The sequence below is a fragment of the Amblyomma mixtum genome, chromosome 1, assembly GCF_055824585.1.
Source record: "Amblyomma mixtum isolate Tamu chromosome 1, ASM5582458v1, whole genome shotgun sequence".
NCBI classification, from domain to species: domain Eukaryota; kingdom Metazoa; phylum Arthropoda; class Arachnida; order Ixodida; family Ixodidae; genus Amblyomma; species Amblyomma mixtum.
The window spans coordinates 275664179-275676119 of record NC_143012.1 but is presented as its reverse complement, the minus strand read 5'-3'; the positions used below and the strand labels follow the sequence as shown (position 1 = coordinate 275676119).

Here is an 11941-nt window from a genome sequence, read left to right as displayed (position 1 = left end):
AGGCCGTCTCCGCCCCCGGTGCAAGAACTAGCCTTAATTTCCGATAACTTTTCGTCATCTCGAAACTGGATATGATCTACCGCTGGACGTCGTGCATGATAGCAACCGTGTATTTCATGAAAGAAATCGAGACCATATTTATGTAACTGCTTTGGTCATTCCCCATGTGCCCCATACGCGGGGCCTTTGAGGTAATAAAAAAGAGGGTTCTCGGACAGCTGCCACCCTCACGTTCGATCACGTTTTACGTGGCACCTGCGGTATTACAGGACGTTCCACATTCAGCGCTGTGGTCGAAGGCAGCGCTGGTGAACACTGTATAGCTTAGGCTGCACGCAACATGAATACATTGAAAGAAAAATGTTGGACAGCCGCCGACATAGCTCATTTGGTAGCGTACCGTAGGCGATATGAGGGGCTTATGGGTTCGGATCCCACGGGTGGCCTAAAGCTGTCTTTTCTTCTACTGTCTAATCAATTAGCTTTCAGGTAAAATATGAGCACTTTATTAATTTAGAACTGATCAACATCATATAAAAAACAATTCCCCTCTGCTTTCATTGGTTTTAGTGACTGTTGTCTGCCTTCTTATGTGTGCTGTTACGAGCACATTTCCAGGTGCCAATTCTTGGGGTATTTATTTACTCGTTGGAGACATCTAAATGCACTCATTTGTGTAACTTTTGGGAACCTCCTACGAGTGCACCTTCCTCGTTCACGTTCTGATCCTGCTGTTGCCTTTGACGCTCCGCCTGTTTACCTTTTCTTACCCACTTTATTTAGCGCACAGGTAATGATCAATAGTTTTTATCGCTGCAGTGCCTTTTTTGTGACGGGCCGCTGACCGACGGCTCCTGCGCGCCAGCTGTTTCATTCCAGCTTTCAGCGGACACTGCCTTGCAGGCATGGTAGCAAACGGCAGTGCACAAGACACACGTGCTGAGTCTGGAGTGCGAGGACTGACTGCCTGGTTCGTATGGTATCTAAAGGTGTGACGTCAATGTCGCAACTAGTGCGAGGCAGCCGTCGCACTTCCGAGCGTGATGTGATGTGCGAAGTCTTCAGCTCCTTTCTTTCTCCTCGGCGCTTTCCCCTAACAAAAAATGTTTTTGACAGTCTATAGAGTGTCTACAGACTTCTGTCTATAAACTCTATTGACTGTCTATAGATAAATCCTAGAGAACAGTCTATAGGCAATACAAATGCCATAGACAGCCTATAGACAATCTATAGATTTAGGCCATACATTTTTAGTAGACTTTTGTCGATAGACAGTCTATAGACTATGATTAGACAAAAAGCAATATCTATAGAAAGTCAACAGAGTCAATAAGAAGTCTATAGACTGTATATAGACCATTTTTATAAGGGAATGGTATTACTCATTTTCTTCTTCTTGTTATTATAGCCCTTGGCCCTTGGTAACAAGTCATCAGGCCACATGGTTAGCTTCTGCCGTTATTGCAGCGGTTACGGCATCTCCAGTGGCGGGAGGTTCCCGAAAGGTGAGATTTTCCTTCCCTGTACTTTGGATTTACAGCTTCAGGGATGCGTGAGTGTTGAACAGATCTTTTGACAAAAATTTCACCTTAAAGGCCTCGTAGGAGGCGCTGTGTATGAAAGCAAGAAGAGGAAAATGAAAATACAAAGCGCTGACTAAGCAAAAATGAAAAATCGGCCCATTTTGAACCAATAGGCAAAGATTCTGACGCAGTTTCATCCTGATGCGTTCTATCCATTCACCTGTATTATCGCCTCTTGTCTCTGCTTTTACTTCGCAGATTTTCTCACGAACACAACACGAACGCGCCAAAGGCTCACCCTAAAGTGGTATGCGCTTGAAGTGATTTGAAAAACAAAAATACTTTTTTATGCACTTTTTCTGCACAGCCCTCCGCTGCGTGGTCACCGAAAAGACTGCCCGGAGCGCTGCTGGTGCAGTTTTGCGCGAGCAATGCGACAATATGATCATATGAACAGTTTTTTACTGCCTACTAAAAAAATATGACGCAACGAACTGAGCGCGGCAGCAAAGACAGCTTACTGTCACAGCAATCACGAATCAAATATGTAAACGAAGAATACTTGCGCGGCACTAACCTACGTAATCAGAAACCGTTGTTGCTAAGTGACCAAATGCTTGTTTTAAGATGAGCGTACTTTAATATAGGTGGTGCCATGCGAACGTTCCGTGCCAGCTACACAGAATTAGGAAACAGGGTAAGCGCAAAGTTTACATCTGCTCCATGCATCAAGCAGTCGAATTTGCCATCGCACAAATTTGGAAAGGGCCAAGTCCCGAAAGCTTCGCAAAAACCGGTTTCTGAATACTGTGGCAGTGACTTCACAGAGCAATACGCATGGGGGCTGGATGCTCTGCCCTGGTCCTTGTGGCGATCAGTCGTGTTCCGGCGGACTGACTGGCTGAAAGCGCCGAGTCCTACTGGGGCGCTCGCTTCATGTCGCTCCTGCACGGTCGCGAAATCACAGCACGTGCCACCGCACACGCTGGCTGCATCCTCGCACCGTCACCAAAGCGGGCGAGTGGCATCGTGAATGAGTAGAGAGAGAGGGTCAGCTGTCACTTGAGGTGACAGACTTGGGAACACAGCGGCGTGCAGAGCATTCTCCCAGCGAGTCTTCGCATGAAAAAGGCGAGCGCCCCAGCTCGCGGCGTGGGCGCCTCGTGCAAGCAGAGTACGGTAAATAAAAGGAGACGCGAAGTAAAAATCAGGGCCGAAAGGAATAACAAAATGGCAGAGAGAGAAAGAGATTCAGTTTCGCGAAGGGGGGTCCTGGGGGATTTCGTCGTCGACGAAGTAGAGGAACAGCGTCCAGTACAAGACTTTGAACGCGGTGAACGTGAGGGGAAAGATGATGCGAGCCCAGGCGTCCAGCTCTCCGGCTACATCGCTGGGGCTCAGGCGCTGGCGCTCCTCCCCAGAAGAAGAGGCGGGTAGCGGGCCGCCGCGGCTGCATCGCGCGTAAGCGGTGTCCGGGTGGCTGTCGGACAGCCTCGGACCCCACCAGCGGAAGCCGAAGCGCCGTGCCAGGCCCAGGGCTTCCCGCTCCCTCCGCCGCCTCCTGGCCGCCGCGCCTCCTGCACCCTCGGCGTCCTCGTCGGTTTGCTCGAGCCGGATGTTTTCCGAATCGGCCGCCGCCGCGTTGTCTTCCGCCGCTGCCGCCGTCGCTTCCTCCGTGGCTCCCGACTCCCTGAACTCCTGCCGGAAGAAAGGGGAAGCCGTAAATGGGGTGTGCAATGCGAGCTCGCAATGGGGCCGGAAAAAACGAGCAAGGATTAGAGGACTCGGACCGAGTTCACGGGAGATCGCCTCATGAGTATCCATAGCGCATAAAAATGAAGGGACACAACACAAGCGCTAAACTTCCACTGAATGATCTTTATTTGGCGCGGACAACCTTATAAAGATCGTGTAAGGTACAAGTATAGATGACTATCCTGCTCATCGGGACATATGTCCCGATGAACAGGATAGGAACGCCTGCTCTGTACGGCATCAGAACCCCTTTGTAACGTGCACCGATAACGTTGTATACAGGTTGCCGCTTTCATGTGGCAAGTTTTGTATTGGACAGGCAGGCCGGTGCCTGAATAAACGACTCAGCGAGCACTACAGAAACGTAAGAGATGAGGGGCCAGGTAATTTGGCTCGTGACTGCCGTGGTCACGAGTGCACGCCTAAGTTCGAGGAGTGTTCAGTGTTAAGAAAAAAGAGTGATCAAAAGCCGAGGGAGATAATTGGAGCTGCGGTGATGGAAAAAGAGGGATTGGAAAATTGTGTTAGTGATCCTTCGGTGTCATTATCAAAGAAGGGCTTAGCGCTCTTAGATTCAAGGCAGCGGGCGATAGTGTGAAACGTGCTCACTGATTGGTGGTTTTTAATGTGCTTTTTCTCATTCTTTGACACATCATGAACTGGACAAGATAATCGTTATTAGTCATCAATACCTGTACCTTACGTGATCTTTATAAGGTTGTCAGCGCCAAATAAAGATTGTTCAGTGGAAGTTTAGGGCTTGTGTTGTGTCCCTTCAATTTTGCGCGCTATGGATCCTCATGTTGACTACCCACTAGCCCAAACCCGGGCCCTTCTAATGTATGGACTCGTCTGTACAGCGAGGCGCATTCGCCTTGCACGTATGAAGTGATGAGGACTCGTCGGAGTATGGCTATTGAATGTTTGTACGGGCCTAAGGCCATCGTTTGAGAAGATATTACGAAATGGTGATATTATGTTGATATTACAAAATGACCAGTCCTGTTTTCCTCTTAACAAGTCCATCGGGCTCCTCTGTAGAGAGACTAAATGCACCGCTCTGATTAACTGGAAGGGATGAATTGGCGTTTTTTGTATGCTCTGAAGACGCGACTTAGTCCAGTGAATATGGCCGAATCCAACGGCCCCGATGGACAAGAAATCTTCCGTGTCTGCAGTGAATATACCGAGAATGTCTGGAATAGTACTGTCGAAACAGTATATTTATCAATCATGGATAACAAAAAATCTTGATTTCGATAGTTGCTACACTCCGTCATGCAACGCTAATGACATGCATACTTTGCACCTACCGTGGGCACCGTTTTAAAACTGCAGAAAATGGGAGATAATTTTACATACTTTGAGTCTTGCGCTCCGCATGAATTACGCTGTAAATTTCCTTCTTTAACAAGTATGGTATTTGGAAGGAGACGGGCCTGTCCTCACATACATTGCCCTCTCCTGCACAGGCTCAGAAGGCAACATTTTGAATCACTCCCCTGAGTTAAATACAATACGGGGAAGCGGTTATGGGCAGTGATATATGCATTTGCGGCAGCCACGATTTGTTTGTTGAGGAGGTATGGTTCGTAAAGACTGACAGAAACCATGCTCGCTTAGATAAAAAAAAAAGAATAGCTCATATACGAATAAAAAATTGGAGGAGTCACTTAAGCTCCGTCTAAAGGTTATGACAGGACAACTTTTTTTGTTTACTTGCTCCTGCGGGCAACACAGCGGTGTTGCCCACGAGTTAAGACAAAAGGAGGTGCTGAACCTCCTGACTGGGACTTGACCTCGCGTGGGTACCGCAGCAGGAGTGGTATTGCAGTCTACAAAGGGTAAAATGCTAACTTCGGCATAATTTACCCAACAGCCACGAAATCAATATTCAGCTCTACTTAATCAATACAACTAAGAGCAGTGACGTACACTGAACCATAAAGAAAATTTGTACAGAATGCAATACAAAAAGAGTTTATCTTTTAATCGTATAACATCAAACGGAACAGCGCATATGCATTTTGTCTCATGAGATAGAACGTTCCACCGAGAAAAGACGGACGAACCGATGTGTTTAAAACCATTAGGCAAAGAACTATTCTTAGCAGCATCTATTACAAATGAATGAGCATTACACAACTACATGATCTGCTAGCGTATTGATTGTGTAGCGTAGTCTGTACGAGGCCTACCAAAACTTGTCTGGCGCAAGCTGCAGCCAGTAAATCTATTTAGGTATGCGTTAAAAAAGTAGTTATAGTTCTTTTTATTTCGTTAAAGATAAGTACACATACTTTGAGTTCATACATGCTTTTTACGTGGATTATATGAGACTTTGTCCTTGCCAAACTATTTGTGTGTTTTTTTTTTCGTAAAAGAAACGCTGCTGCTCCTCGCTGCAGGGCTGATATTTTTTCCATGCCAGTTGTGTTGCAGGTACCCCAGATAAGCAGACAACAACTGATACGAGAATGGATAGGAATAAATACAGCTGCATGCCCGGCCAAAAAGACAAAATATGCACATTCATGCACATGGGTTCATGCACATTTTTTCTTTATATCCTGCCAGTATATCTATATGGCACTGATTGTGACCTGTTGTATTATTGTGATGTAACGCCAGTGCACATCTGAAGCTGCTGTCCTTTAATGCACTGATATTTACTTAAAGGAGTTAGAATACCGGTATTTTAATTTATACGTTGTCTTTAATATTTTGAGCGTTGAGCGTTGATTGAAGGTAGCTATATGCCAAGGTTATGAGTGTGTTACAGCTTTTCTCTCAAAATTCGACCCAGGAAAGTTTACAGGAAAGTTTACAGGTCTTATGGGGTACCAGGGCAATAATTTTCCTAAAGCCGCAAAACATAGAAAAAAACAAACAAACAAACAAACGACGAATTGGGCGTCGGAACTTGGAATTCAGAAGCATCTTACTTCATTTCCGCTGCATGTGTAATTTTGCGCAAAAAGGGAGCAAAACCAAAAAAAGTGTCACACTGTAGTGGATCATGTTTACCGGCGGGATGAAAATCCCTGAGTAACACATAGCAAAGCAGCTCGGTAGGAGTGGATATTTTCATGTTTCTCGTTCGCGAACTCTCCTAATTAGGGGCCAAGTACCTTGGGTGCATTCATTTATTGTACCATTATACTCGAGGAATAATTTCACCAATAAAATAAACCGTTAAAACACTCCATGCAAATCGGTATGCCACTCCCACATTCCGGTTTTTGTTTTCATCCTCGTGGCGCTGATGACTGTTGGCTGTCTATTATTCGCGTCACGCCGCACAGGAAGCGCCGTGCAAAATGAACGGCCAGGCCATTACGGCGCGCGAACCAGCTCTCTATACCAATTTGAATAGGCTGTGTGCTGAATACGAGCTGGCCGGTTTGACCACGCTGCTGTGCGCCTGATTCTACGAAGTTGTTACTAATTAACGAGCTGTAAAGAAAGACAACGCGTCTTTTAAGTATATCTTGTTCAGTTTCCCGCAAAAGGGCACAAAGGAAAACAAACTAAAAAAAGCACCACAAGAATGCGATGTACAGTGTTTGTCAAAAGCAACCAGGCCCCATGCTTTGCTTCTCATTCGTATAACAGAGCCCTCACGGCTCCTCTAAAGATAAAAAAGTTCTTTGAAGGTGAGGACAGGGGTTCCCATTACCATGCAGAGATTTCGATCTTGAGGGCTGGCTTAATAGCTTTAATATACGACTGAGAAGAAAAACGTGCAGCCTGGTTAATTTTGACAAAGGCTGTACATAATTTTCTAAGCCAGAATTATTTTCTGCGCACTAATGTAGAATATAGAAAGAATAAAAGATGTAATTTGAATTCAAGACACGAAGGAAATCAGTAAGAAGCATAAAATTCATACACGTTATTACCATCAAAACTGTGCAATTATTTTTGCTTAATTCCAAATCCAGTCAGCGCAGAATGGCGTCGTCAAACACCCCCCCCCCCCCCCCCCCCCCTGTTTCATCCTCCGAGCATTGCGAAAAAAAGCAAAAAGAACAAATAGGTTGGCGGTTTCGCATTGCTAAGCACGAAATATTGTGCGAAAGTATAGTTTCTCGCAAGTGGACACCACCGCCACGTGCCTGAAAGCGCGGTTGAGGTGTGCGCTAGGGAGCCAGTTATGCGCGTCTTCAACTTTTCATTGACAGTGTCGGTTTACCCAATGTACGCAGGCGGTCTATGCTCAGCGTTGTTCCTGCGTGTATCTCCTTTCTCCGTCCCGTGGTTTACCTTTTTTGTGCTGAAAAAATGCGTTCTACGCACCAAGACCAGCTAGCCCTCCTTTCCACTTTAATAGGCCTATACTCCAGTGCCGTGTTTCTGCAGCAATGTTGTCAACGCCAACGTGTATTGCACCAGTGCCGTGTTTCTGCCACAACGCTGTCCACGCTAAAACACGCTGTCGCTACCACCACATAGCTCAAAGCGCGAGTATTAGTTTGATAATAGTATTAGTTGATGAAGATGATGCGCAGTGCATATGACGGGAATGTGTTGCAGTTAACACGAGGAATGATTAAATGCAACGATAGCCTAGTGCTCTCGTGCAGTGGCCAACGAAGCTGATCTGTTAAAGGAGTTCGGAGGAACAGTTAAAGGAGTTCGGAGGAGGAGTCCAGGTGCTCATGATTCCGATTTAACCGCAGGCAAAGCCAAGAAGCAGGCTGGCGGAACGCTGGCGCCCTTTAAGACCGGTCGATATTCGATGAAACTAGGGACTGAACTCAGCTCCATCCGTTACGCTGAAAACACCATAATCGGCGAAACTAGTTGGAAAAAAATTAGGGTAACACTTATGCTCCGCTTTACGGGTATGAAGAGATAGCTTTGATGGCTCCCTTCAGCGGTTTCTCTTCACACACAGTCACTGCTCTGTGTTCACATTATAACGTTTATCACAACACATTTTCCACGTTCTTGTCTTCGAACTCTTCCACACTAAGCCACTGAGGCACTTCAAGCAAAAAGGATATGAAAAGGCTGCAGTAAGTAAGCCGCTATTGCTAGTGGCTTAGTTACTGTAGCCGTAATCAGAACTTCTCTTGCACATATTCTCTTCAGTACACAGTCGCATGATACCGCTTTTCGTGAAAGACCATACGGCAAATATACAATACCTCGTTTGTAGCTAAACCGTACAAGGGTGCCTTCGAGGCGTCCGTTGTAGGCCTCGCAAAAAAAAAAAAAAGGCGCCTTCGTGGTCTATAGTCGGTAGCGTGCCTGCCTGACGATCCGAGGTCCGCGAGTTCAAATCCCAATTAAATTTTATAGAAATTTTCTTTACGTAAAACCATTTCCTTTACTAAGGCAAGGCCTACGAGCCAGGCGCCGACCTTTATTTCACATTACGAGTCCTCTTTTCGATTATTTTCCTTCCAGACATCCAAGCGTGGAATGCGTTTTTGGCGCAACGCCGACGCCGTCTTTTCAGCTGAATGGGAATCTTAAGTCTTTCGCTTTAAAAGAAAAAGCTACAGGGGCGTAGTGCCCGTAATTGTGCCAATCCGCCAAATACTTAGGCTGCAGGGCAGTGTATTTGCCATCCTGAGACGTTGCTAGCTGCGCTGTTCATTCGCTCCTTCGCAGATGCATCGGGATCTTTGGTTTGGTTTGGCTTGGTTTATTGGGTTTAATGTCCCGAAGCAACTCAGGCTATGAGGGACGCCGTAGTGAAGGGCTCCGGAAATTTCGACCACCTGGGGTTCTTTAATGTGCACTGACATCGCACAGCACACGGGCCTCTCGAATTTCGCCTTCATCGAAATTCGGCCGCCGCGGCCGGGATCAAACCCGCGTCTTTCGGGTCAGCAGCCGAGCACCGTAACCACTGAGAGACTTCTTATAACAGCACGCGGTCATTATAATAATAGAAAAAAATACCGTTTTTGCCGCGGATCTTTAAGGTTAAAAAGTAACAATTTTGTTAAGGAAAAACTGATGACTGCTAGCAGGGAATACATTCAACTGCACAGGAATAGAGGGAGTGTTGCGGCTTTGTACACACATTCAAAAGGAAAGCTGACGCTTTGTATCGACAATCGCTTCAAAGGTTGACTAGAAAATACGTAGTAGCTGGTTTACTGCACTACCCTAGTGGAAGAGGGGAATGGAGAAATATGAGAGCAAATAACAGAGAAGGTTTGGTTTATTAGGGTTTAACGTCCCGAAGCAACTAAGGCTATGAGGGACGCCGTATGAAGGGCTCCGGAAATTTCGACCACCTGGGGTTCTTTAACGTGCACTGACATCGCACAGCACACGGGCCTCTAGCATTTCGCCTCCATCGAAATTCAGCCGCCGCGGCCGAGATCGAACCCGCGTCTTTCGGGTCAGCAGCCGAGGACCATAACCACTGAGCCACCGCGGCAGCATAAATATGAGAGCAAATAGCGGAGAAGGTGTAGACTAGCTCATGAAAACATGTGCCACACAGAAGGCCGTCCGCAGGCCCTCTTAGGGATGGCCTAGATATTTCTTAGTTGCGCCTCCCTAACGGAAGGCACAGCGCGTGCTACAGGATTAGGTGCACTTTCTTAGCAAACATTCACGCAACAAGGAGGAGCCGGCGATCACCTTGGCGAGCTCCCGGCGCTCTTGCTGCTGGGCGAGGGCTTCGAGTCGTTTGCGTTCGCGGTTCAGGAGGAAACGCTCGAGGTAGTTGACGCAGGCGTATTCGACCAGCGCCGTGAACACAAAGGTGAAGCACATGATGACGAACCAGTCCAAGGCTGTCGCGTAGTCGACCTTGGGGAGCGAGGCCCGGCCGCCGAAACCCATCGTCACCAGGGTCAGCACGGTGGTGGCCCCTAGAACATCGTCCGGATAACACAAGGTCACGATATCGGTGCAGGTGATCGATACAGTAGATCAGATTGGGGAGCGTGTCTCGTGGTTTGGTTTATTGGTTTATTGGGGTTTAACGTCCCAAAGCGACTCAGGCTATGAGGGACGCCGTAGTGAAGGGCTCCGGAAATTTCGACCACCTGGGGTTCTTTAACGAGCACTGACATCGCACAGTACACGGGCCTCTAGAATTTCGCCTCCATCGAAATTAAGCCGCCGCGGCTGGGATCGAGCCCGCGTCTTGCTTGTCTCGTGGAGACCTGAAGAAAGCCTCCTAAGCGGCTACTGTACAGCAGTTCCATTGATAGCTGCGCATCTTATAGCTTGTCTCGTGGAGACCTGCTATAAGATGCGCAGTTATCAATGGAACTGGGGTGCAGTAGCCGCTTAGGAGGCTATCTTCTATCTTTACTGGCATCGATGGACACAACGCCTTTCCACTGTTGCGCATTCACAGTTTGAGTTACTGCGGCTGAGCACAGCGTGTAAACATTTGAACGTTTAGAAAGGTGCAGTGTGTTGCGTGCACATAGCGTAGTAGCGCAGCGAGTATGGTGCCTAAGAAAAAGGAGCTGGAGAGGCTGTGACAGACCTACAGCGACACGACCAGCGGCGTCGCTGCGGTTGATCCAGAACGCGACCCACGAGGCACCGACGATCATGGAGCAAGGTGCGTAGATCTGAAGTATGAAGTAGCCGCGCCGACGGCTGAGAATGAACCGGACCATCAGTGAAGAGCGCACTTCTGCAATGAGAGCAACAAAAACAACAAAGAGCCAGAAATTGCTTTGGTGGCGGGTGAAAAAGACAATTACACTGAAAGCTGTAACTGATGGCGTTACGTAGAGGTTCTCGCAAGCATAGCCCGCCTAGGCGGAATTTGGAGCCGCAGGGTATCGTCGTGACATGTTCATTTCTCCTCGAAACAGCAATAGCAGTTTGATAGCCTCTTCTCTTTCCGCGAAGCAGTGATAATCTCCTTTCCGGATCACTGGCAATAATCAGGTAAAAAAGGAATCGCTCCGAAAAAGCTCCCCAAAGAGAATAATTTAGAAGCTTGCGGTAGTGTGGCAGGCCGAAGGAGTGCTTATATGCACTCAAGACAGCCTGGGAGCCCTTAAAGTTTCCTAGAGTCGCCGAGGTTCACATTAAGTGTACAATTAATGTAGACTACACACCTTTGCTGATATGAACAATGCTCGCTGTGGATCGCGCACAAAAGCGATACTAACCACCACGTGGCCCATATGACGTCGAGTTGGTCACAGTGATGTTGAGAAACTCGTATTGGGACAAAGTGACGTTTGGTGCCATCTCAACAGGCTTCGTACCGTTCCACTTGAAAACCACGTCCTTCGATGAATAGGCAACTGAGGAGGAAGAACATTTGCGAATGAGTAACGTTTGCTCCTAGAAAACAGGAAAAAAAAAAAGATGGTGCACAAATTAGGCTATTTACTGACGGCTGTGCTTTGTTTAATGAATCCAAGACTCCTGAAGATCCTCGGTCCGTGGCCACCACAGTCAACTGCCATCAAGGCTTACAAGGCACTCTTTTGTTTTTTGAGAGAGACTGCCTTGATTGACAGACTGTGATTATTTCCCGTTCCTTCTCTCTTTCCTCTTTAATTCCCCTTATTCCCTTCCCCTGTGCAGGGTAGCCAACCGGAATCCTTTCTGGTTAACATCCCTGCCTTTCCCTCTCTCTGTATCTATCTATCGACCTGCATAACATCAGTGAGGGGGGAGACAACAAGGGAATGAAACTTAATGCTGACAAGACG

The 11941-nt window shown here is 47.3% G+C and overlaps 1 protein-coding gene across 2 annotated transcripts in view; it reads right to left on the bottom strand.

Annotated features, from left to right (window-relative positions):
* Positions 1 to 1968: 1968 nt before the first annotated feature.
* Positions 1969 to 11941, bottom strand: part of LOC149371760 (gamma-aminobutyric acid receptor subunit alpha-6-like) — a 47430-nt gene continuing 37457 nt past the window's right edge. For both annotated transcript variants that reach the window (XM_089566051.1, XM_089566050.1), the window contains exons 6-9: positions 11390 to 11527; positions 10750 to 10902; positions 9888 to 10120; positions 1969 to 3221 (exon numbers count right to left, since the gene is read on the bottom strand). In XM_089566051.1, coding sequence (XP_089422177.1) covers positions 2775 to 3221; positions 9888 to 10120; positions 10750 to 10902; positions 11390 to 11527 — 971 coding nt within the window. In that variant the 3' untranslated portion in view covers positions 1969 to 2774. The remainder of the gene's footprint in view (positions 3222 to 9887; positions 10121 to 10749; positions 10903 to 11389; positions 11528 to 11941) is intronic.